Source organism: Calidris pugnax, unplaced genomic scaffold, assembly GCF_001431845.1.
Source record: "Calidris pugnax isolate Ruff unplaced genomic scaffold, ASM143184v1 scaffold41, whole genome shotgun sequence".
In the NCBI taxonomy this organism is placed as follows: Eukaryota; Metazoa; Chordata; class Aves; order Charadriiformes; family Scolopacidae; genus Calidris; species Calidris pugnax.
In genome coordinates, this window is record NW_015094509.1 from 1,409,412 (window position 1) to 1,431,190 (window position 21,779).

Below are 21,779 nucleotides of genomic sequence, written 5' to 3' on the forward strand. Positions count from 1 at the left end.
ACCTCTTGCTACTCTCCATCTTATCCACCTGCCTTAGCTTTTAATCAGCTTTGTACCTCCTACTACACTTCTTCCACAATCAGATTATTCATGGGTGGCAGAAGGAAAAGCCCCCAAAAGACAGCAAACCCCCGTTTTTCTTCTTCATGCTGCAAATACTGCTAGGTGTTTGCAGTGGTAAGACTGGGAGACAGGCACTGATGTATTTGGAGGTTTAGGTGCCAAACTAGTAAGCACCTAGTGAGCATATTCAAAAAGATTTTTCAGGGCTAGAACTGTGATGCTTCCTTTTCACTCAGTTCTTTAAAAGCAAAAATAATAAGCAACTCTTACATCCTAGAATCAGGCCAGCTTATGTCCTAAACTCTCTAGTCTTCAAGGCATTTCAGCACTAAAAGCTTCTCAATAGAATTATTGTGTATATATTTTTTTAATAAGTATATCTATTATTGACATGTGGTAGAAAATAAAAAAAGTTTCCTAATCTTAGTCTGAAATATTTGAACTCTTAGGCCACTAAAAAAAATCTAAACAAAAAGCCACACCCTATTTTTTGTATATTTGACCTCTACTGACTTTGTCAAGAATCCACTCACCAACGGCAGTTATCAAACGCAATGTCTAAAGCATGACAAACCTTAAAAACAGTGATTATATCATTGAAGAGCCAACCGATGTATATTAAACAAGGGATTTTTTTCCTGTACAAGTTTTGGGTTTGTGTTTATTTCTTCACATAACTGAAGTGAAAACCTTATCAACTTTCCTGAAAAATTTTACCACTTCTCCTTATCTATACATGAAAGACAGATTATATTTTTTTATCTTTATCTCACATATTCAGATATCTCAGCTTTTAAGCAACATTAAACCTCATACTGTAGCCCCTTCCCAAATCCTCTACATTAGCCACACCTTCATGATCACAGCTATTACTAGCCCTATTCTAAACACATCAAAACAAACATTGTTGTTAGAATAATCAGTGCATGCATCATCTAATAACTCATTTAAATCAGAAGGGAGATTTTGTTCTACTATTGTAAGAAAATCAATGATATAGGGCTGCATAATTAGTTTTAGCTCTTCCAAATGAAGGAACATTCCCTACCAATGATAATACTTGAACCGAGGCCTCCAGTTGGGAGTCCGTAAGAGTGTCTGAACTGCACAAGCCAGATTTACAAACATATAGCACATAAGGAAAAACCTGTTAAGAAAAAAAAAAAGAAAAAAGGGCATTTTCCAATAGGAAATTAACTAGACAAATTTGCATTAATAGGCTGAACACCATCCCAAAACCATAGGAACTTTGTACACCATGTTCACAGTAGCCAACAGAACACAAGACATCGATTAAATTAATACTTGTAGAGTATTAGGCCTCAAAAACATGGTATTAGCATAATGTAGAGCCTCAAACAAAGATTTCAGAAAAAAATGTAGCAAACAACTGACAATCCTGGTGTATCTTGTTGGCTGGGACAGAGTTAGTTTTCTTTGTAGTAGCTCACATAGTGCTATGTTCTAGATTTGTAACCTAAACAGTGTTGATAACACAGGTATGTTTAAACTGTCGCTGAGCAGTGCTTACACAGCATCGAGGCCTCCTCTGTTTTTCTTTCAACATTCTATTAAAAGCTTTCAAGAACTCTGTCCTAAAAAAGGTTGTTTATGCCTAGAAATAAGTTTCAGCCAAAACATTTTGTTGTTTCATATCATCTCCAGGATCAAATAGGAATATAACCTGTTAGAAGACAAAGTCTAGCATGTATTACTTCAAAAAGAAAAATAATTACCTAGTTAATTTAAGAACAAAATCCTATTTAACTTAAGAACACACCACATTCAAACTTACATTGAAAGAATTGGTGCTACACTGTCCAATGAGGCTATCAAAATTCCGATTTCACAAATACCAGCAGTGAGGAGCAGAGCCCAAGTTGGTTCTCCATTTGCTTTTCCATGACCAAATACCTAGTTCAATTGAAGTAAACAGTAAGATTAGGCAAAGTTGTTCATCATACAGTTTGGAGTTTGCAATCTGCACCATATCTAACTCTAATGGAACCAAAAATAGTCACTAGTTACAAAGGAAAATGAAGCGAGCTATATTACAAAAAGCTACAAAATTGCAAACCCACCCATTCCCAGTAAGAAAAATGTTTATTAAAATAAACAATGACTACATAGCAGTAGAATACTATTGCAGTTGCTGTTGAACTTAAGTAACTTCAAATCTACATGCATTGGAGTTTTATGCCTAGTCTATAAAAAGCTAATATAGTTGGTCAGTATTTTTTGTAACAAGGTAGGCATCAACTCAGTACTCATGAACATAAACACTGATCTTCAAAGAGAAATTAGCTAAGCATATGATGCTGCACACAGCCCTACCAAAAATCATTTTGCATGTGGTAAAGAATCCTAGTACCTGTGACAGATGGCAAAATGCCTCACCTGAAGTTTCAGCCATATTTATGCTCCTCTATACATTTATAAAGACAAACCCTCACTCCTATTTGCCACAATGGCTTCCTTTCCAAACATCTAAGTTTTTCACCTCGCTCATTCTCCACACTTCTCTTAAGCTTCTTGTCTTCCATCAATCTTCGTTCTCTTCCATTAAAATACCATTTATTCTGCTCATGTTTTAAGTCTTTTGTTTTTTATTAAACATGTCATGCTCTTGCCCCTATGTTAAACGCCTTGCCTTCATTTCCTTGACTGTCCATGCAGCAGGTATATCATTCCAAAACTGCAAGCAAGTTTTCAAGTCTCAAATCCCTCTTCAAACATTCTGCTTCTCCTGGATTCCCTTTCCCTCACTTCCTAGGCCATGTAATTTTTTTTTTCCTTCAGTTCATCACTCCTTTCAAATCTAACCCTGATAAGAAGGAATCATACTGTCACCCTCTCACCAAATGACAAGTTTTTACTTCAGACAGAAGTGAGATTTTTCATTTGTCTCTCTCAGTACAACCCAACATTTACAATGTATTGCATCACAACCCCTTCCCACTCACAAGTCAAACTCCATGATTCTGCCCCCGACCCAGGCACAGTGTATTTACTTCCATTTACAGATATGGGTCTTGCAAGTCCCATTTTGCAGCAGCATTACATCCACATCCTTGTACATCCTCATCATCTTTCTCCACCCCTGGTAGAAGAGATGCTCTTCCACCACACCAAGGGAACAGTGATATAACTTTCTCAGTGAACAAGGTGCCAGTACCATAGGTGCACAGCAGTCCAAGCCCATAGAATTGGAGATGCAGCAGCTGCATTTCCTGCTGGCAGAACATTCAGAGGGGCTGCAGAAGTGGCTACTGCTGTCTTTAACTCCCAGCAGCAATACTAGCATACATTTCCAGTGACCAGTCTCCTCTCCAGCCCAAGAGAAAAGAAGAACCCAAGACAAAACATGAAGGATATAGCCCTGCTGAGTCTAGGCACTAGCAGACAGCAACAGCAGGGAGTGGAACCAAGTGATTAAAGAGAAAAAAAAAGTTGGCAACAGCAGTACGATCTGCCTTTAAAACAAACAACAGAACACCACACAGAAAAAAAAAAAAAAAAAGCCCACAAAAGCTGCAGAAGTGGCTACTGCTGTCTTTAACTCCCAGCAGCAATACTAGCATACATTTCCAGTGACCAGTCTCCTCTCCAGCCCAAGAGAAAAGAAGAACCCAAGACAAAACATGAAGGATATAGCCCTGCTGAGTCTAGGCACTAGCAGACAGCAACAGCAGGGAGTGGAACCAAGTGATTAAAGAGAAAAAAAAAGTTGGCAACAGCAGTACGATCTGCCTTTAAAACAAACAACAGAACACCCACAAAAAAAAAAAAAAAAAAAAGCCCACAACACACAAAAGACCACTTCCCCCCCAAAGCCACTAGCATTAACTCTTCCATTTTGCTTTGCTGCTTCCAACCATCTCCTCATACCCTGTACACTCCTTCCCCCTCTTCACAGAGGTGCTTTCCTCTCTTATTTCTCCATTATCACATATTCTGCACATCTCCCTCCTCCTCAGATGTTCCCCCCGTGACCCTGCTCAAGTTCTCCAGCCAACCCATCACTCACAGCAGTCCCAGGCACATCCTAGCTGAGGAATATTCTCCATTCACATCCACACGTTGACTCGTCGTAGGCTTTCCCCAAATTCAGGGACTAAACCAAGCTGCTGGTCTATACTCAGCCTTCACTGAAGATAGATTATAAGTATCTCTGAATAGAGTTTATTCATCAAGAGTAATAGCCCATTTTTAATATATCCTACACCAACCTCAGGCGTGAGACACTGATCTAGAGCAGGTATTCAATCAATACTCCAGAGGTAAGGGTGAGTATTCTCCACTTTACCCAAACATAAGTTTGGTCACAAGGTATCACAATCCCAGAGAGATATTTAAAAACAAACAAGTGTTCCAAATCATCCTTAGGATTCTCTCCATACAGAACAGCCTATTCTCCCAAATTCAACTTTTCAGTGCCTGTGCTATCTGCAATTTCTTTCTGTGTTCTAAATTTGACGACTGTCCCTTAACTCTGTTCCCAAAATATTCATAGTTACTCAGACACAAACCTGGTTTTTATATTTGAACCTGTTCTTGGTAGGTTATCATTGTGTTGTGCAACTGTTGGCTGTTCTTGGCAATTTGAGCAATTCAAAGCTTTCAAACTCCAGGCTTCACCACAGAAATCACAGCTTTGCTCTCTAGACATTATCATCTTTTGGAATTTTTTTTCTTATTTTTAAGTCAAGTCTAGTTGCCTAGTTTTTACAGATGCAGCCCAGCCAACAACTGGATTAAATATTTTCCAGCAAGAGTTCTCTTTTCTTCTGTTTGCCAGCTCCCTTACTAACTTCCTTTGAGAAAAATCTTTTATTTATTTTTAAAAACATGCACAGGGATGTCAGAACAATCTTAATATTAGGAGTCATGGGACTAGAATAGAATTCTATTGTGACATACTACATCTTTGACTTTATTTAGCTTACAAAAATGAATAAAAATTAGAATTGTATCTCTATGATATGAGAAACACCATGCAGTTTCACAGTGAGATTAAATCAACTCTGTTCACAAACACAAGTTGTAAATACAGCCTGGAGTCAAGGTGTCCAGTTGTTAGTTGCTTCTCAGTTTGTAAATCTTCTATAAATGGAAATAAACATTCTCAGTTTTGAGCCACTAACTTTTATGCGCAAGAACAAAAACAATGAAATTGCACAGAAATTGAAGTTCAAAATTTGTGCTACAATAGCTTGATCTATTGTTGTACACAATTAGGGCTGAGCTCCAGATGTTTTCCTCACACTTCTACAGGAATAGACGCCACATTTGAAGTAGTGTAAAGAAAGAAAAACAAAAATCTCACTCGAATAAAGGGTACAATCCCATCTCTTGCAATGGCCTGCAACAGCCGGGGTGCTCCAGTGAGACTCTGTAGACCAGCACCACATGTTGAAAAGAATGACCCAATCACAATAACCCATGGAGAAGGCCAGGCCAGCGTTCCAACCACCAGATTCCCTTTAACTGCTTCTCCAAACCTTAGGGAAGGGGGGAAAACAGAAAAAAAAAAAAAGTTAGTAAGCGTTAAAATAACTTTTACTATAAGTATGCTACCCACACTTCATTCTTTTTGGACAACAGCACTTTTCAACACAGTATGCTCTATATGATTTCCCAACCAGTTTATCTTTATTCTGCTTTTTAAAGAAAACATATTATATAAAAAAAAAAGTTAGTAAGCGTTAAAATAACTTTTACTATAGCTTCAATACCCACACTTCATTCTTTTTGGACAACAGCACTTTTCAACACCATATCACAGTATGCTCTATATGATTTCCCAACCAGTTTATCTTTATTCTGCTTTTTAAAGAAAACATATTATAATTTATTTATTTTAAGCGCTGCCTCTAAGCAGACATGCAGCAGTTACCTGCATCTTGGCAAACTTTACAGAATTAACTGCTTCATCACCAAAAGCAAACTTGGGCCTTAGAAGAGAGAAACAGACACAAGCAAGGAAACAAATCTGAAAGCAACAGTTGGCCAACAGATTAATCTTGCCCAACTCAACTTCTCCTAAGGGAGAAATCCATCAAAATTTTGAGGTTCTGTTCATGCTTCTCTCCACTACATTTATTCCCTTCGTGCTTCTGCCTCAAACATCCCTAGGATATTCACATGGGTGAAAACTGACACGACTCTTGATCTACAATTGATATTTTAAAAGCAAAAAATAGTCATACACCCAGTGGAAATAACAGGCCTGATGGTACATTGCAGTCTCTCTCGTGAGCTCTCCTTGTCTAGTAACTGTCAAAAATCTTTTTCTGTCTTTGTTCTTCTCCCAAAGTACTAACACTCCCCTTACTCCTACCCACAGCTCCACAAATACTAACTATTGTTTTCTTTCTCAAGAACATTTTACTATGGACAGTTGCGCTTCAAACATTAATCTTGTATTTTGCTTCTACTTCCTGAAGGGATGCAGCCCGATAACCTGACCCATTTCTGCAGCCACCTCAGTTTAATTGATAGACTTTCCCTCCAGTTTTAATCTAAGCAAAATAAAAAAGATATCAGATATTTCCCAGAGGAGCCATTAAGAAGTCCTATTAACATAATCCACGATCACACATATTCCCTGTAAAATTAGAAGTTGAATATGACTTACTTATCTCTTAATATCACACCTTCTATACAGGCACCAAACAACACTATACAGGAGAGATCTATTACTGAGACTGAAGGAAGATCACAGTATAAGTAATCATATACATAAAGCGAAAACACACAATTTTTCAGTTAGGGGTGGAATGAAAGCACCCATGACAATGAAGTGGGGAGACGGGGGGTGATGGTGTTTACTGTTTTGTGGTTGGTTTTTTTAGCTCTTCCCTGCTACAACTTTTCAGTTTATCTTCTCAACAACTGCATTCAATGCACAGTTGATCTGTGAAGTATTGGAAATAGCCAGTTTATACATCCTGCAACAGAACAGATATTTTCTAATACAAGCAAGCATTTACATCTTCTAGGTGCTAAAGGACTAACAATTTCTGTTGCTGGTAGCTTGCTCTAACGTTTTCACTTGATATGCTGAGTATAACAACAGAGCAATCTGCCAACTGAAGCACAATGCTAAAAGCCTCAGCATCACTTAACTACACCCAATTATATCTTCGAATTTGAAGCACAAACAGAATATAGAGAAATATTTGTATATGCAAATAAATATTGATATTTTAAAATCATATTTATAAATAATACTTATATTTTAGACAAGTATAAAATATTTCTTTTCAGTTTGATTTCATTCATTTTATATCAGGAAACTCTAATGACTTTTCGATGGAAAAACTATACAGTTATACCTACAGAATGTGCACTAGGAAAAAAGTCACAGCATAAAGGATACAAATAAAAGACGTAGTTGAAATCGCCAAAATTGTTCCAGTAGGAATAGACTTCTGAGCATCCTTAAGATCTCCAGACCTGTTTGAACCTGCCATAATGCCTTAAAAAGAGACCAATTATTATGTCATAAAAACAATTAATACTAGCTTCATGTAAAAATCTAATAGAATAGAAACATTTAACTTTAAGCCTGATTTAACACATTACCAATGCAGCAGGCTAAGGAAATGTACTATAGTCCTGCACAACTCCTCAATTTATACCTTAATTTTATTCAGAAACTTGTGTTACCACCCATTGTTGGCTGAAAAATTCTGGAAAGCTCAGGAAAGACACACATAAAGTAACTAAAAAAGTTATTTTTCAAATATAGTTTCATATAGGTTTTAAAATGGGGAAATATACAGGAGCAGCAAAATGTTAGTGATGGATGTTATAAACTAACGGGAACTTAGCAATTTTAGCCAGTGTGACCAAATGCACTAACTTTCTACTAAACACACCATACATAATAAGATATTCAAGCAAATCAATGAGCTAAGTAATAAAAATATATAAACAAAAAAGAAAGGAGCAGGCAGAACTACAAGAAGAATGTTTAGGAAGTCACACGTACACATTCCTGTTTGAATCTAACAAAAATATTTTTGAAGAATGTTTAGGAAGTCACACGTACCCATTCCTGTTTGAATCTAACAAAAATATTTTCTAGCACATACTGTAATAGTGATAGAAGTGAAAAAAAAAAATCATACAATAACTAATTCTATAATCTTTTCCAGAATTGCTCTGACTACTTTTGGAGGCTAAAAAAAAAAAAAGGTGGAAGTTAATGTAAAAATATTTCAGTGCAAAAACATTGTCAAACTCCACACAATGAAATCCTAACAACAGGCTCAGATAAGATGAGATGTTAATAAAACAGCCTGAAGTAGAGACATGGGAACAGTGGAGGACAAGAACACGAAGAGACACCTTCCATGGGTAATTCCACTAGCAAACACTGCTGCAACTTCACGTCAGAGTTCTCTTTTGTTACTCGATATTACAATTGCTTGAGCTGGGACATTTGAGGAAAAACATTTCTTGTTATTTCAGTTTAATGTGACTTGAGAAAACTTATTACAACAAATGTAAACTTTAAGCTTGACAAAAATGTCTCTATTAATTAGAGCTGCAAAAAAAATATTGGGCATTTACACAAATCACAGGCAGTTGAGGGCTTGAATACCTGAAACCATCATCTTCTCAACTGTTTTCCGATACATTACATTAAAATATTATAAAGACATGCATCGTATTTTGAATAATCATTTAGTAACACACGGAGCTTTTGTCTTCCTTCCAGGCATAGAAAATAGCACTTAAATTGGTTCCTTGTTTAAGTCCTATAACCCCCTAAAATAATCAGCCACCAGCTATGTCTCCCTAGCATGAGAAATACCATGTGTCATCAGTAAGCATTCACACACACACAAAAAATTTAATCTTTTTTCAGCTAAAAGTACACATCCTCATTCAAAAACAGTTGTATCTACCTGTCACAGACGGGAAATAAGCATTCACACACACACAAAAAATTAATCTTTTTTCAGCTATAAGTACACATCCTCATTCAAAAATAGTTGTATCTACCTGTCACAGACGGGAAATAAATCCCTACAAGCATTGTGAAGTAGGTCATGATGTCTGTAAAAACATAAGGGAGTCCACTCATTTTAGTCTCTTCTGATCCAGCAACCGATGGCTGACCTTTTTTCTCAACTATTGATCCTTTTTCTGTATAAGTACTCCACAGATTATCTACAAAAAGGAAAAAAAAAAAGCATCAGTGTCATCTCAATTTAATGATATTAAGCAGTGAGCATTTTAACATTCAGCTGGCTTTTCTTACACAAAAACCATGATGTTTCCCAACATTTCCTTATAAATCCAACAATGCAGCAGCAGTAATGTTACTACTGATGGAACTGGTGGACATTCACATTGTGTGCCAGGAGAAATGCAGTAGAGTATGAGATGTGTCATACAAGATTTTCTCTTCCATTTTCTTCCCACCTAGAGTACTGTGTGCAGCTCTGGAGCCCCCAACATAAGAAGGACATGGATCTGTTGGAGTGACTCCAGAGGAGGCCCACAAAGACAATGAGAGGGCTGGAACACCTCTCCTATGAAGACAGGCTGGAGAACTGGGGCTGTTCAGCCTGGAGGACAAGATTCTGGGGAGACCTTATAGCAGCCTTCCAGTACCTAAAGGGGGCCTGTAGTGATAGGATGAAAAGTAATAGTTTAAATTGAAAGAGGAGAGATTTTAACTAGATATCAGAAAGAAATTCTTTGTTGTGAGGGTGGTGAGGCACTGGAACAGGTTGCCCAGAGAAGCTGCAGGTGCCCCATCCCTGGAGGGGTTCAAGGCCAGGCTGGATGGGGCTTGGAGCAACCTGCTCTGGTGGGAGGTGTCCCTGCCCAGGGACAATGAACGTAAGTACTCCACAGATTATCTACAAGAAGGAAAAAAAAAAGCGTCAGGGTCATCTCAATTTAATGATATTAAGCAGTGAGCATTTTAACATTCAGCTGGCTTTTCTTACACAAAAACCATGATGTTTCCCAACATTTCCTTATAAATCCAACAATGCAGCAACAATAATATTACTACCAATTGGAACTGGTGGACATTTACATTGTGTGCCAAGAGAAATGCAGTAGAGTATGAGATGTGTCATACAAGATTTTCTCTTCCATTTTCTTCCCACCTAGAGTACTGTGTGCAGCTCTGGAGCCCCCAACATAAGAAGGACATGGACCTGTTGGAGTGAGTCCAGAGGAGGCCCACAAAGACAATGAGAGGGCTGGAACACCTCTCCTATGAGGACAGGCTGGAGAACTGGGGCTGTTCAGCCTGGAGGACAAGATTCTGGGGAGACCTTATAGCAGCCTTCCAGTACCTAAAGGGGGCCTGTAGTGATAGGATGAAAAGTAATAGTTTAAATTGAAAGAGGAGAGATTTTAACTAGATATCAGAAAGAAATTCTTTGTTGTGAGGGTGGTGAGGCACTGGAACAGGTTGCCCAGGGAAGCTGCAGGTGCCCCATCCCTGGAGGAGTTCAAGGCCAGGTTGGATGGGGCTTGGAGCAACCTGCTCTGGTGGGAGGTGTCCCTGCCCAGGGACAATGAACAATGATACAAACCCATCACAAACTTGCTGTATCATATCGGACAAGACATAGGACTTCATTTCACAGGGTACAACCTATAAATTGGAAATAAGTTCTCCCTCTGGAGAGTTTGAGAATGTATTAACGAACAGCTTGTTGAAATAAGTGTATTTGGCATACAAAAGAGCTAAACACTTTGGAAAAAATTATCTGTGATAAACACTTTCCTGTTTTTTGTTAGAACAACAGCTTTTGACAGGGTGCCGATAAAACTCTAACCACCTGCAAATTAAAGTATTTGATACTAAGCTTCTAAAACCAGATGGAAACTTCACAGGAGAAAGCCATCTTTCACACAAACATATTAGAGCTAAAGGAATAGTAACAGGCTAGACCACTGCATTACTGAATAGCTACAGGCCAAACTAATAGTGTCCAAAAACTTTTAAATCACTGTGCTTTCCAACTTACCAGCTAGAACTCCACTCATTATTCCTGGAATGCCTTGAATTTCTGTTACATTATTGAGGCTGAAGTAGTCATCACAGGTAGCATTAAGCAAAGGACTATCACAGAACAGGCCCCACAGAGCTGTGGTCTTTGTTTCATTATTGCTTTCGGTAAATTTGGCACAGACATCAAAGTTGCGTTTCGACAATGTACGGTTTCCAAGGAGACAGATACTATAAACAAAAAGAGTGAAAACAGAGATCCTTCAGTATAGTGTTGTGCATTAAACCATTTTTTGTCCATTAGACTTCTTCAGAAACCCATTACTTATAGTACCTATTTTATGGCCTATATACTGTTTTAGTAGGTGTAGTAGAGTCTCCTCATACTTAACGATCATAAATAATCTTTAAAACACCAATCAAGCATTTCTACTTTAAGGTATTAATAGCTATTTCGCCTTCTGATTTATTCTTTGGAAAATCCAGTCAACTGAAGCAGGTGGGCTGCTAACTAAGAGATCAACGATTCATTCAGTCCTACAAGACAGGAGTGAAATGGAGTAATACTTAATGTAACAGTGAGCCTGACCAAGAAAATACAAAAGTAAGGTTAAGGAAGTATGTCATGCCCTTTTCTAGCTAATAAATATCTTAGATGGCCCTCAAAAAAATTAAAATCCAAAAGGTAGGAAATAAGCCAGGAGGGCTAAACAGCAAAATTTATAAACATTGATGGGAATACAAATTAAAGAATCACATAGCAGGAAGCAATTAAAACACTCGAAAGAAAATTAGAGAACTCAGAACAGCCTGCAAACAGAAAATTCCTAACAGCAAAGAATACTACGGATCTAGGAGAGTTTCTTTGCTAAGCTACACAAAAGACGTTTAAGGAGATCATTTTTAAGCAAGCCTGGAACAGGTAAGTGATATACAGTATCTATGAAGAGGAAAGAAGGAGGACAAAACATTCATGTTAGGCAGGTAAGTCAAAGAACACTTAATACACATCTAATACTTCTGAAGGAGTTCAGTGAAGAAGCCAATAACAAAAAAGTAAAAACATACCACTTTGGCATTAGAACAAGTATACTAAGCCAAGTAGAATATTGACCTAGCGTAATATCCCACTCTGATAGCAAGTAAGAATAGATGCCTCAAGGAGAGGACATGACACCAGTACAGCTTCATGGTATGGCATCACATGGAAGTCAAACAGATTTAACAGAGAGTTGCTGTGAAAAAGATCATCTTGCCACTTGCCTTGCTCATTTTTCTTTTTAATTGCTATTGATTTGGTGACCCTACAGCAGCAGGGTGAGTGGATTCAACTCATGGAAACTTCTTCCAGTTTGATTCAACTGGGAGATGATGAGGTAAAGTATTTTACCATCTATACAACGGCCAAAGCTAACAGAGCTTAGTGATGCCAACTTAACTAACCAGCTACGTGGAGTCTGTTGGGTTTTTTTTGTGACCAGCTTACCACCAGATCAGCTTTGCCATAATATAAAACCACACTTGAGGCAGATTGGCCAAAATGTGAACAATTACATTTACTGGAGGATAACCTTTCCCCCGCACTGTCCCAAGCAAGAATATATCAAAGAAGTTTCTATACATAAGGTTTCCAGAAACTTGGTAATAAGTCTTACCCATCCTACATATGCAGATAAATCTTCTTTTACCGATACAGGTAACTGAAAAATTTAAGTACTTCCTCGTTAGAAGTTACAGTTTCTTAGAAATTCAAGTTTTCTTCAGAAAAAATGTCAGTTTTCAACACACTGATTTTTTCAATAGAGTATACTTGATATCATTTTATAGTACAGTCCACAAATACTGCTTTAATGCCCAATTTGTAACACAACCATCAACACTTTAAAGTACTATAGAATCTGTAACAATCATACAGCAAAGGATAGCTTTGGTCCTGCATAGTGGATGGCACTTCATAGCAGAAGAGCCTGCTAACTTTTGTTAATGTGTTAAGCAGTATAATTTTGTTTTCTCTCCAGACAGAAAAAGATGCATAAAAATGCAACTCACAGATCAATAAGTGCACAAAAGAAATAATTCTTAATGAGCTAAGAAAGTTGTAAGCTAAAGGTACTGAGAAGCAATATGCAGTGTGTGGCAAAAATAAAATTTAATTTTATTAACAAGAAGGTAGAAAACCTTCACAAATACAGGTTAATTTAACCTGGCAATATCTCCGGTTTAAGTAGGGAGAAATGGCAATTACAAAAGATTCTTCATGACAAAGAAAGCTTGAAAGTATGTTTCTTTCATAATTATGGGTCACAGCTAGAATGTTTTCTTGAAATTTTACTTTATTCTATGGGGTTTTAGTTTAATTCTTTAGATAAAGCAGCTATATTTCCTGTCAGCAAAACCTTCCTGTTCTTTAGGTGCGGATGGAATAACAGTCAGTAACTGTAAGTACCAAAGAGTATTTTCCAGAGTATCATTTCTTATCAACAATGAAAGATTCAGATAGATAACTCAGAACAACAAATGAACATATAATTGCCTAAAATATGTAAAACTTACCATTGAAGCCAAAGTGCTTCTATTTTGAAGTTTAACTTAAAACAGTAGCTATTCCCTCTCCTCACTTTCTTTTTTGTTGTTGTTTAAATAACCCAACTACTTAAAGATATTGCACTTACGGGAAGTCAGGTGGGTCAAAAGCAGTCTTAATAACTCCAGCATATATGGCAATGATGGAAAGAATCACACAGGCAAGGAAGACCAATGCAAGTTTGTTGACATATTTTACTCCCACAAAAACTACTATGGCCATCAGAACGATGATGCATGTTCCATAAACTCTCATGTTGTTCAGCAGAGCCTCTGTTTCTTCACCAACCTCTTCTGCTTTAAATATAGCAGCACTTGGAGAAATGTAGGTCTGCAAAAGATATGACAAACTATCATACAAGTAATTACATTTTATTAAGAAATCATTTACTTGAACTTCAAAATCTAAAGTTCACCCAGATGACATAGCCATTTAGAAAGTGCAAAGGTAAAAGGAAGGAGGTGGCAGGGATGAAGAGAAACGAGTTCTGAGAATGAGGTACTGCTTTTGATCCAGCTTCTCTCCCCTTTAAGAGTTTCCTCTCCTCAAAGTCATGTCACCACCAGACAGGAAAAAAATCCACTAAGGACCTGGGCAGTGGGGGCTATTGACAAAAAATAAAACAAAAAACTAGGTCAAACACTCAGCTCAAACCAGATATATCCTTAGACTCAACTGAAGCATTTGCTGATTAATAATTCTGTTGATTGAAACAAAATATGAAGAGTCAAACAAAAGCACCATAATAAACTAAAAATGTTTTCAGTACTATAGTCACTGCTCTATATTCAATAAAATTCCATCTGAAAAGAAGTTGGAAGCACAGTTATAGGACTTACACTGTAAATGCAAATGAAAAGACAAACTCTGACCTATAGTTGTGAGACATTTCTGTACTACACTACGTGATAAAGATATCTTTTTTCCTTCTTCTAACACCTTTACAAAAAAAAAAATCTCTGCTTAGCTATTAGGGGAGTCCTGGGGCTTGATGCAATCTCAGTCCTTTAACACAACTGCTAAACTAACTGTCCTTCTAAAGGCAGGAAGAAGCTTTGAGCAGGAGGCTATCCTGGCATGTTCAGAACCAAAATCCAAAACCACAGGCAACTCCTTACTAATTTTTTTTATTATTACTTAAATTAATTTTTAAATTAAAATTAAACCTAGTAAATTAATATTTACTAGAATGCAATAAGAGAAGAAAATCATCACATCACCATGAAAGAAAACAAAAAAGCAAAATGAAAAACTTATTACAGAGTATTGACATATCATTATTAAAAAATCCTGACTATTGTGACGTTGCAGAAGTATCAGTCTCTGTATGGAGGTACGCCAGGTATGCTTTTTTGCCCTGCTGTTAACAGCCTTTGCTGGGGAAAGCCACATGCAGACGACTGATTCCTGCACCTCCAAATAATCCATGTCCCAGGGGAGGGGAAAAAAAAAATTTAAAAAAAAATCAGTACTTTTGCCTTGCAGCTATGACAGGGTTCTGTTCTGAGATCTGCCGGATATGACATCCTGGGAGGCTAAATTGCATAGCTGAACTCCATACATGTTTATTAGCAATACATAAAACATTTATTAGCAATACATGCCTCCTGAGTAGGGAGAAGAGTGCACTAAATCCAACACACAGTGTGACATGGCACTAGTGTTGTTAACAGAAATCAGGCCTCACAAACTAGCAGTAGTGAGCGAAGACTATCTCTAATTTCAAATCCACGCTTTTTTGAATTTCTGAGGTGGGTCACAGCAAATAACCAGGAGGAGGAATTCTGAACTACCTCCTGTGCATATCTGCACAGTCTCTGATACGATGATCAATAACTGTCTGGCCCTTCCTGGATGAGGCAAAGCCACAGTAAACAGGCCATTGCCATAGAGGCAGTCTTCAACAGCATCTTTATGGGAATAAGAAATTTGAAAGCTAGTAGTCTGAAAAGCAAAAATTGGGATAGATTGTTAATTCCTGCCTCATAGGAGATATGCCCTTCATGTTGTCTGTAACTTTTCACCAGGCAGCAGCTTTCCCCAGAGCACATGGCAATATCAAGCATTGTAGAAGGTGAGAAGTTTCTATGAGTTGTCCCAGGAATGTTTTTCTGATGCCAAGCCCCAAGATTTTCATCTGGAAGGAATCCTCCTAAACCTCAAGTAAATATGAATCCAACGCACAATGTGACATGGCACTAATGTTGTTAACAGAGATCAGACCTCACAAACTAGCAGTAGTGAGCGAAGACTATCTCTAATTTCAAATCCACGCTTTTTTGAATTTCTGAGGTGGGTCACAGCAAATAACCAGGAGGAGGAATTCTGAACTACCTCCTGTGCATATCTGCACAGTCTCTGATACGATGATCAATAACTGTCTGGCCCTTCCTGGATGAGGCAAAGCCACAGTAAACAGGCCATTGCCATAGAAGCAGTCTTCAACAGCATCTTTATGGGAATAAGAAATTTGAAAGCTAGTAGTCTGAAAAGCAAAAATTGGGATAGATTGTTAATTCCTGCCTCATAGGAGATATGCCCTTCATGTTGTCTGTAACTTTTCACCAGGCAGCAGCTTTCCCCAGAGCACATGGCAATATCAAGCATTGTAGAAGGTGAGAAGTTTCTATGAGTTGTCCCAGGAATGTTTTTCTGATGCCAAGCCCCAAGATTTTCATCTGGAAGGAATCCTCCTAAACCTCAAGTAAATATGGCTTAAAAGGGCTTACGCCAAATTTACCTAGAGTAAGCAGCTCTTCCAACAGAAATGTAATGTCACTGCTTACTATAAAGTAATTGTCAGATTTAAAATCTTTCAGTCATGATCCCAACACTAGTACAGTAAAATGGAAAATTAATTCCAGTAGATATAAAGTAAGAGGAAGCTCCCCTGAAGAGCTTGCTAAAGAATTCAGAGCTCAAAGGCAAACAGCCTGGGAAAAATCAAACTATATATATTGAGAAGTTACAGCAAGAAGACAAAAACTGATGCTGAAAAGACAAAGGATAGGTAATACCATGGAATCCACATCCTTCTTAAAACTTGTGAGTCACAAGGAAAGGAACCAAAACCTTCTTGTGTTACATGAGAGAAAGAAAAAAAAAAAAAGAGAAAAAAGAGTAGGACATCATTCAGACTTGAAGAAAAGGGAAACTCCAAAGCAAAAAAGATAAACTGACTATAAAGATAGCATCTTTAGCTTTTCAATTCCAAGTCTAAGGTGACCTAAAGAAAGTACTATGTGCATCTGTTCATTGTTGTTTGGAAAATAAAAGCAGCATAATATATGGATCAAACTTTTTTTAAGTTTGCTGTGATGCACCATGAACATACACAGACAAATATTTAAAGAAATGAATTCCTTCACATTTGTAAATAAATAATTTTTAACCTAAAATAGCTAACAGCGTCACTAAATCAAAATGACATTTCAGAGGCCCTGAAAATACGCCATGTCAATTATGATTTAATCTGCAACCTACTGCGACATTTCACTAGGGACTGCATTATTTCTTGTAGTATTTTTTTCATTTTTGATACAGAAGTTGTAGTTGGTACAAAAATAATTGAATTAAATCTTAACAAGTCTACAAAGTCTACCTGTTGATACAATGTTCTTTTCTGCATAATTTATTGAAATATTTCTTATTTTTCATCTCCAGTTTGGTCCTATACATTTGGTTTTGGAATATTAGGTATGTATTACCAAAATAAATACAGTTTGCCTTGCAACTCTGTAGGTGTACAGTAGCACAGGCATAATTTATGGGACATTTGGTATTCAGAACATGTTATAAACCAGTGACAACAGGTATGAATTAATATAATATCAATATATAAATATTATTATAAACCAGTGACACCTGGTATGAATAAATAAGTGTCAGTTACCGAATTCTGTTTGGTTACTACTTTAACCAGGACAACACCAAACAGACTTTAATTTATTTTTGCATTGCTGACTAGAATCTTTTGAACTTTTTCAAATAGTCATAAGTAGAGTAAGACTAAGTAGTGACATACTGGAAATATAGTATCAAAATATTAAAAGTCGCCAAACTAGAATGCATTTTAGGCCAAGTGCTTTCCTCAGCAAACTCCCAAACCAACCCAAATACATTTAATCTTAAGTACTTTTATTGGTACTTACCAATAAAATTTCAATGGTACCAAGAATATACATTGCTCCTGCAAAGGTTGTACCCAAGTAGAAACAAAGTCCCACTGCTCCACCAAACTCTGGCCCTAAAGATCTTGAAATCATGTAGTAAGAGCCTCCAGCTGTGAATTTAACAGAAATTAGTAGAGAACAAAAATTTGTATCATTCAATCAACACAATCAAGATAACTACTGCATGCATTCTCATTGAAATGTTCATACCAAAACTGTATTCAGTGTCTATACCACCTAGGCAGTTCAAATGTACATTTCATAGTGAATATCTTCATGTCCATTTTTCTGGGGAACAGAAAATAAACACCAAGGAAAAAGAGGAAAAAAATCCACAAGCTAAACAATCTAAAAGTAAGTTAAGAAGAGGATATACAGGTATAACTAGATGTGAATCAATCTTTAGTTTCTAACCTCAAACTGTTCACAAACAATAAACTTCCAGAATAATGTCTTTATGAGATAGAGACAGAACGTGTCTCACTAATAGACTAATAGTAATGCCCCAGAATGTTTCAACTCTTCTCACTCACGTTTCCCATATACATCCATCATCTTTCTTTAAGTCATAAGCTACCCTCCTCCTCTCCCCCATTTCCACTGTACCATTTCCCTTTCAATAAGGTTCTAAGTTTCAATCTCTTTCTCTCAGCTTCCCCCTAACACCCCCAAAGGCATGCTCCTCTCTGGTTCCCTCAATCTTCTCTTAAATTCATGAAGCTTTTCCCACTCATGACAACTGAGGAAGAATAAGTCATAAGCTGCCCTCCTCCTCTCCCCCATTTCCACTGTACCATTTCCCTTTCAATACGATTCTAAGTTTCAATCTCTTTCTCTCAGCTTCCCCCTAACACCCCCAAAGGCATGCTCCTCTCTGGTTCCCTCAATCTTCTCTTAAATTCATGAAGCTTTTCCCACTCATGACAACTGAGGAAGAAAGAGGAGACAGAGAAAGGAAGTGCTTTACTTTAAATAAACATACACCAGCCTTGTGTAGAATTACTCTGCAAACAAGAATCTGCTTTTCAATACAGACAAATGAGAAACTAACCACAAAATTTATGATGCATCACCAATCCTTTAACTAAACATAATGCTGTTGCATATAACAGCAAGAGACATGATCCTGCTGCTCGGGTCTCTTTCAACCCTAGGTTCCTGTCTGTGCTTTCTGCCTCCTCCACATGTTCCAGCAGAAGCAGTATTTCTCTAATAAACTGGCACCAAAAAAAAGTGGAAATGAAGACCTGCCTAGTGTAAGACCCAGCAACTCCAAAGATTTCTGTGACACTCAGATGTTTAGCAAAATTTTTTCAATTAACTTGAAAAATATGAGAGGGAAAAGGGCAGAACATTTTAGTTATCTGGACACTAATTACAATAACTACATTTCATTATAAAATATAAGTATTTGAAACAATTTTCTATTGTATTTATATTTCATATATGGTACTGTATCCATGAAATGTGATTATTCTACACCCTGCACAAGTCGTGGTGTTTACTTTTGCCCAACAACTTATGCATCAGTTCTGGAAACCCTTACTAAACTAGAGAAGCTATGCAAGTGAAGAGTTTTAACTTAATTAGGTAAACTGTTCAGATTTCACAACAATGTCTAAACACTAAGCATTATCAATTAATGTTTTGAGAAACTGCAAGGGATAAGAGCTTCAAAGGCTAACTGGTTTTGCATTAAAAATAAATCAGCTTCATAATTTAAGAGGTATGAGTTCACCTGTTTATCTGGAACTTTTAAGGACATGATCGTAAGAACATGTTTATCCAGAACATGCTTATCTTAAAAGAGATTTCTGCCAGCAAACTGGGTGTTACTCTTGCACAAAACAACATGACTAGCTCTAGTGTTTAGAAATGGAGTCTAGGCACATTCAGGCCAAAAAAAAAAAAAAGGCAGCCCTGTTTGTAAGTTTGTAAAGAAATCTGCTTTTCATGAGGACAAGTCTCTATTAGTTCAAATTATAACATTTGATCTTTCATTCAAACAGAATCAAATGACTGATGACCAAAATGTGCTACAGTTCATAATTCCTAAAGGTCCAGTAAAAAGACTGCATTTCACCTTAAGTCATTTTCAAATCAGATAAAAGAAAATATGCACTTGACACAAAATCATGACTTCTGATATTTCAAGCTACAGTGATTTCTTATCCCAGCTTTAAACTTCCATCATTTGACCATTCACTATTTAAGATAAAATTATTCATTACCTGGAACTACACCATTTGTTGCTATTGCACTCATTGAAATTGCAGTTAGCATAGTCTGTGGAAAGATGAAATAGAGGAAATTTCAAATACTGAAAGTTTTTTTGAAAGATGGGGCAAGAACAATTGATTAAAGGAAACTAGGATTTTTTTTTTAAATTAAGATGTTACAACGACCAAAAATTATCACGTCTTTGCTTAGGGATATTCATGTAAATTAAATACTAAATTTTTCCACCAGAAGATTCAGTTAATTTAGATGTTTGAGACCATCTTTAAAAAGAACTGGAAGAGTACAGACCACTGAATACACTTGAAATAAGAAGTTAATTCTTCCAATTAAATAGCAGTGACAAACTGATCAAGTGTCATTGTTATGACAATACCATCTAATAGTGGTCTCACATTTCAAAATATTAATTTATGGACATAATGCTGTGGATTGATTTGTAGTTTATATTTCAGCGTGTTTTAAGTTGTAAAACGCAGAACAGTTCAAATTCATTTTAAATAATGAAATATTTGCTAAAAGCTGATTTTATCAATATAATACTTTAAACAAAAGCTCACTGTGATCAACCTAAAGAAACTCCATACATGCAAAATCAATATAATACTTTAAACAAAAGCTCATTGTGATCAACCTAAAGAAACTCCATACATGCCACTCAGTGCATATATATATATATATATCCCACATCTCTCAATTGTATTAATACTTTGCCATTAGGGAGAAATACTTCTCTGCTAATCATACATCAGAAGGCAGCAGTGTTACTTTTGTAACAGAAAGTTTGGCCAACAGAAATAAGAAGTTTAACTTACACAAGCACAACACATGAACACAATGATGAAAGACTCCAGAACTCCAGCTGTCCCCACAATCCATGTTAAACGTAGGAAAAGGATGACTCCCAAGATGTTTTGCAAGCAGGGCAGGTACACGCCAATAAAAGTGCCCATACGTGGAACCTGGAAACAAAACCAGAACATTAATTCCTTTGCACTGAACAAGTCCATAAGCATTTTCTTCCACAAACACTTCACAAATGTCCCATGAACAAATGCCAAGTGAAATTGAAGGCAGACACTCTGAAGCTATCCTTCACAAACATTCATAGGCTATTTATGCAGAAAGGTCCCTGAAAAGACAGAAAACTATTGGTCATAGCAAACCTTCTTGCTCCATAGGAATTAGGATGAAATCTTGATAGGAGTAGGAAGCCCCTTTATCTGTTGATTGCAAAGCTTTACAAACTTTCTTCTGAAATGCCAGTTATAGACTACCATTGAAGAGAAATAACTGCCATAATCAAAATAGCAAATATATTCTGCAAAAAATTGATCACTAGCTGCCCTGCAGCTGGCCCACAGGATATTCAACAATAAGTGTTTTAAGGTTTTAAAAAAAGGACAGACAAGATACTACGAAAAGGCCAGAAGAAACACAGAGCTGACTACAAATTGTTTTGGCAAAAGTTGTAAAGCCTGCCACAACTTAGTATACTTGTTTGTGCTTTTTATCTGCTGGTGATCATCATGGGTCAGGACACACACAAAAGCATTCGGACTTCATCATTTAAGTCCCAGCCTTCTATACTTAAGAAGAAATCAGGTCCTGAAATACTGAGCTGAGAAGCAATAGAAGAATAGAATACAGAAGCTCTTCTTAAATCACAGCTCAAGCTGTGAAAAAAGGTAACAATTTAAATAAATAAGCAAGCATTGCTGCTTTGTAAATT

The 21,779-nt window shown here is 36.9% G+C and overlaps 1 protein-coding gene across 2 annotated transcripts in view; it reads right to left on the reverse strand.

Moving 5' to 3' along the window:
* The window catches only part of LOC106902229 (solute carrier family 12 member 7-like), a 64,706-nt gene that overhangs the window by 21,666 nt on the left and 21,261 nt on the right, over positions 1–21,779 (reverse strand). For both annotated transcript variants that reach the window (XM_014965549.1, XM_014965550.1), the window contains exons 4-14: positions 20,863–21,009; positions 20,041–20,095; positions 17,789–17,919; positions 13,726–13,967; positions 11,073–11,284; positions 9,079–9,246; positions 7,445–7,543; positions 6,701–6,758; positions 5,390–5,564; positions 1,859–1,977; positions 1,112–1,210 (exon numbers count right to left, since the gene is read on the reverse strand). In XM_014965549.1, coding sequence (XP_014821035.1) covers positions 1,112–1,210; positions 1,859–1,977; positions 5,390–5,564; positions 6,701–6,758; positions 7,445–7,543; positions 9,079–9,246; positions 11,073–11,284; positions 13,726–13,967; positions 17,789–17,919; positions 20,041–20,095; positions 20,863–21,009 — 1,505 coding nt within the window. The remainder of the gene's footprint in view (positions 1–1,111; positions 1,211–1,858; positions 1,978–5,389; positions 5,565–6,700; positions 6,759–7,444; positions 7,544–9,078; positions 9,247–11,072; positions 11,285–13,725; positions 13,968–17,788; positions 17,920–20,040; positions 20,096–20,862; positions 21,010–21,779) is intronic.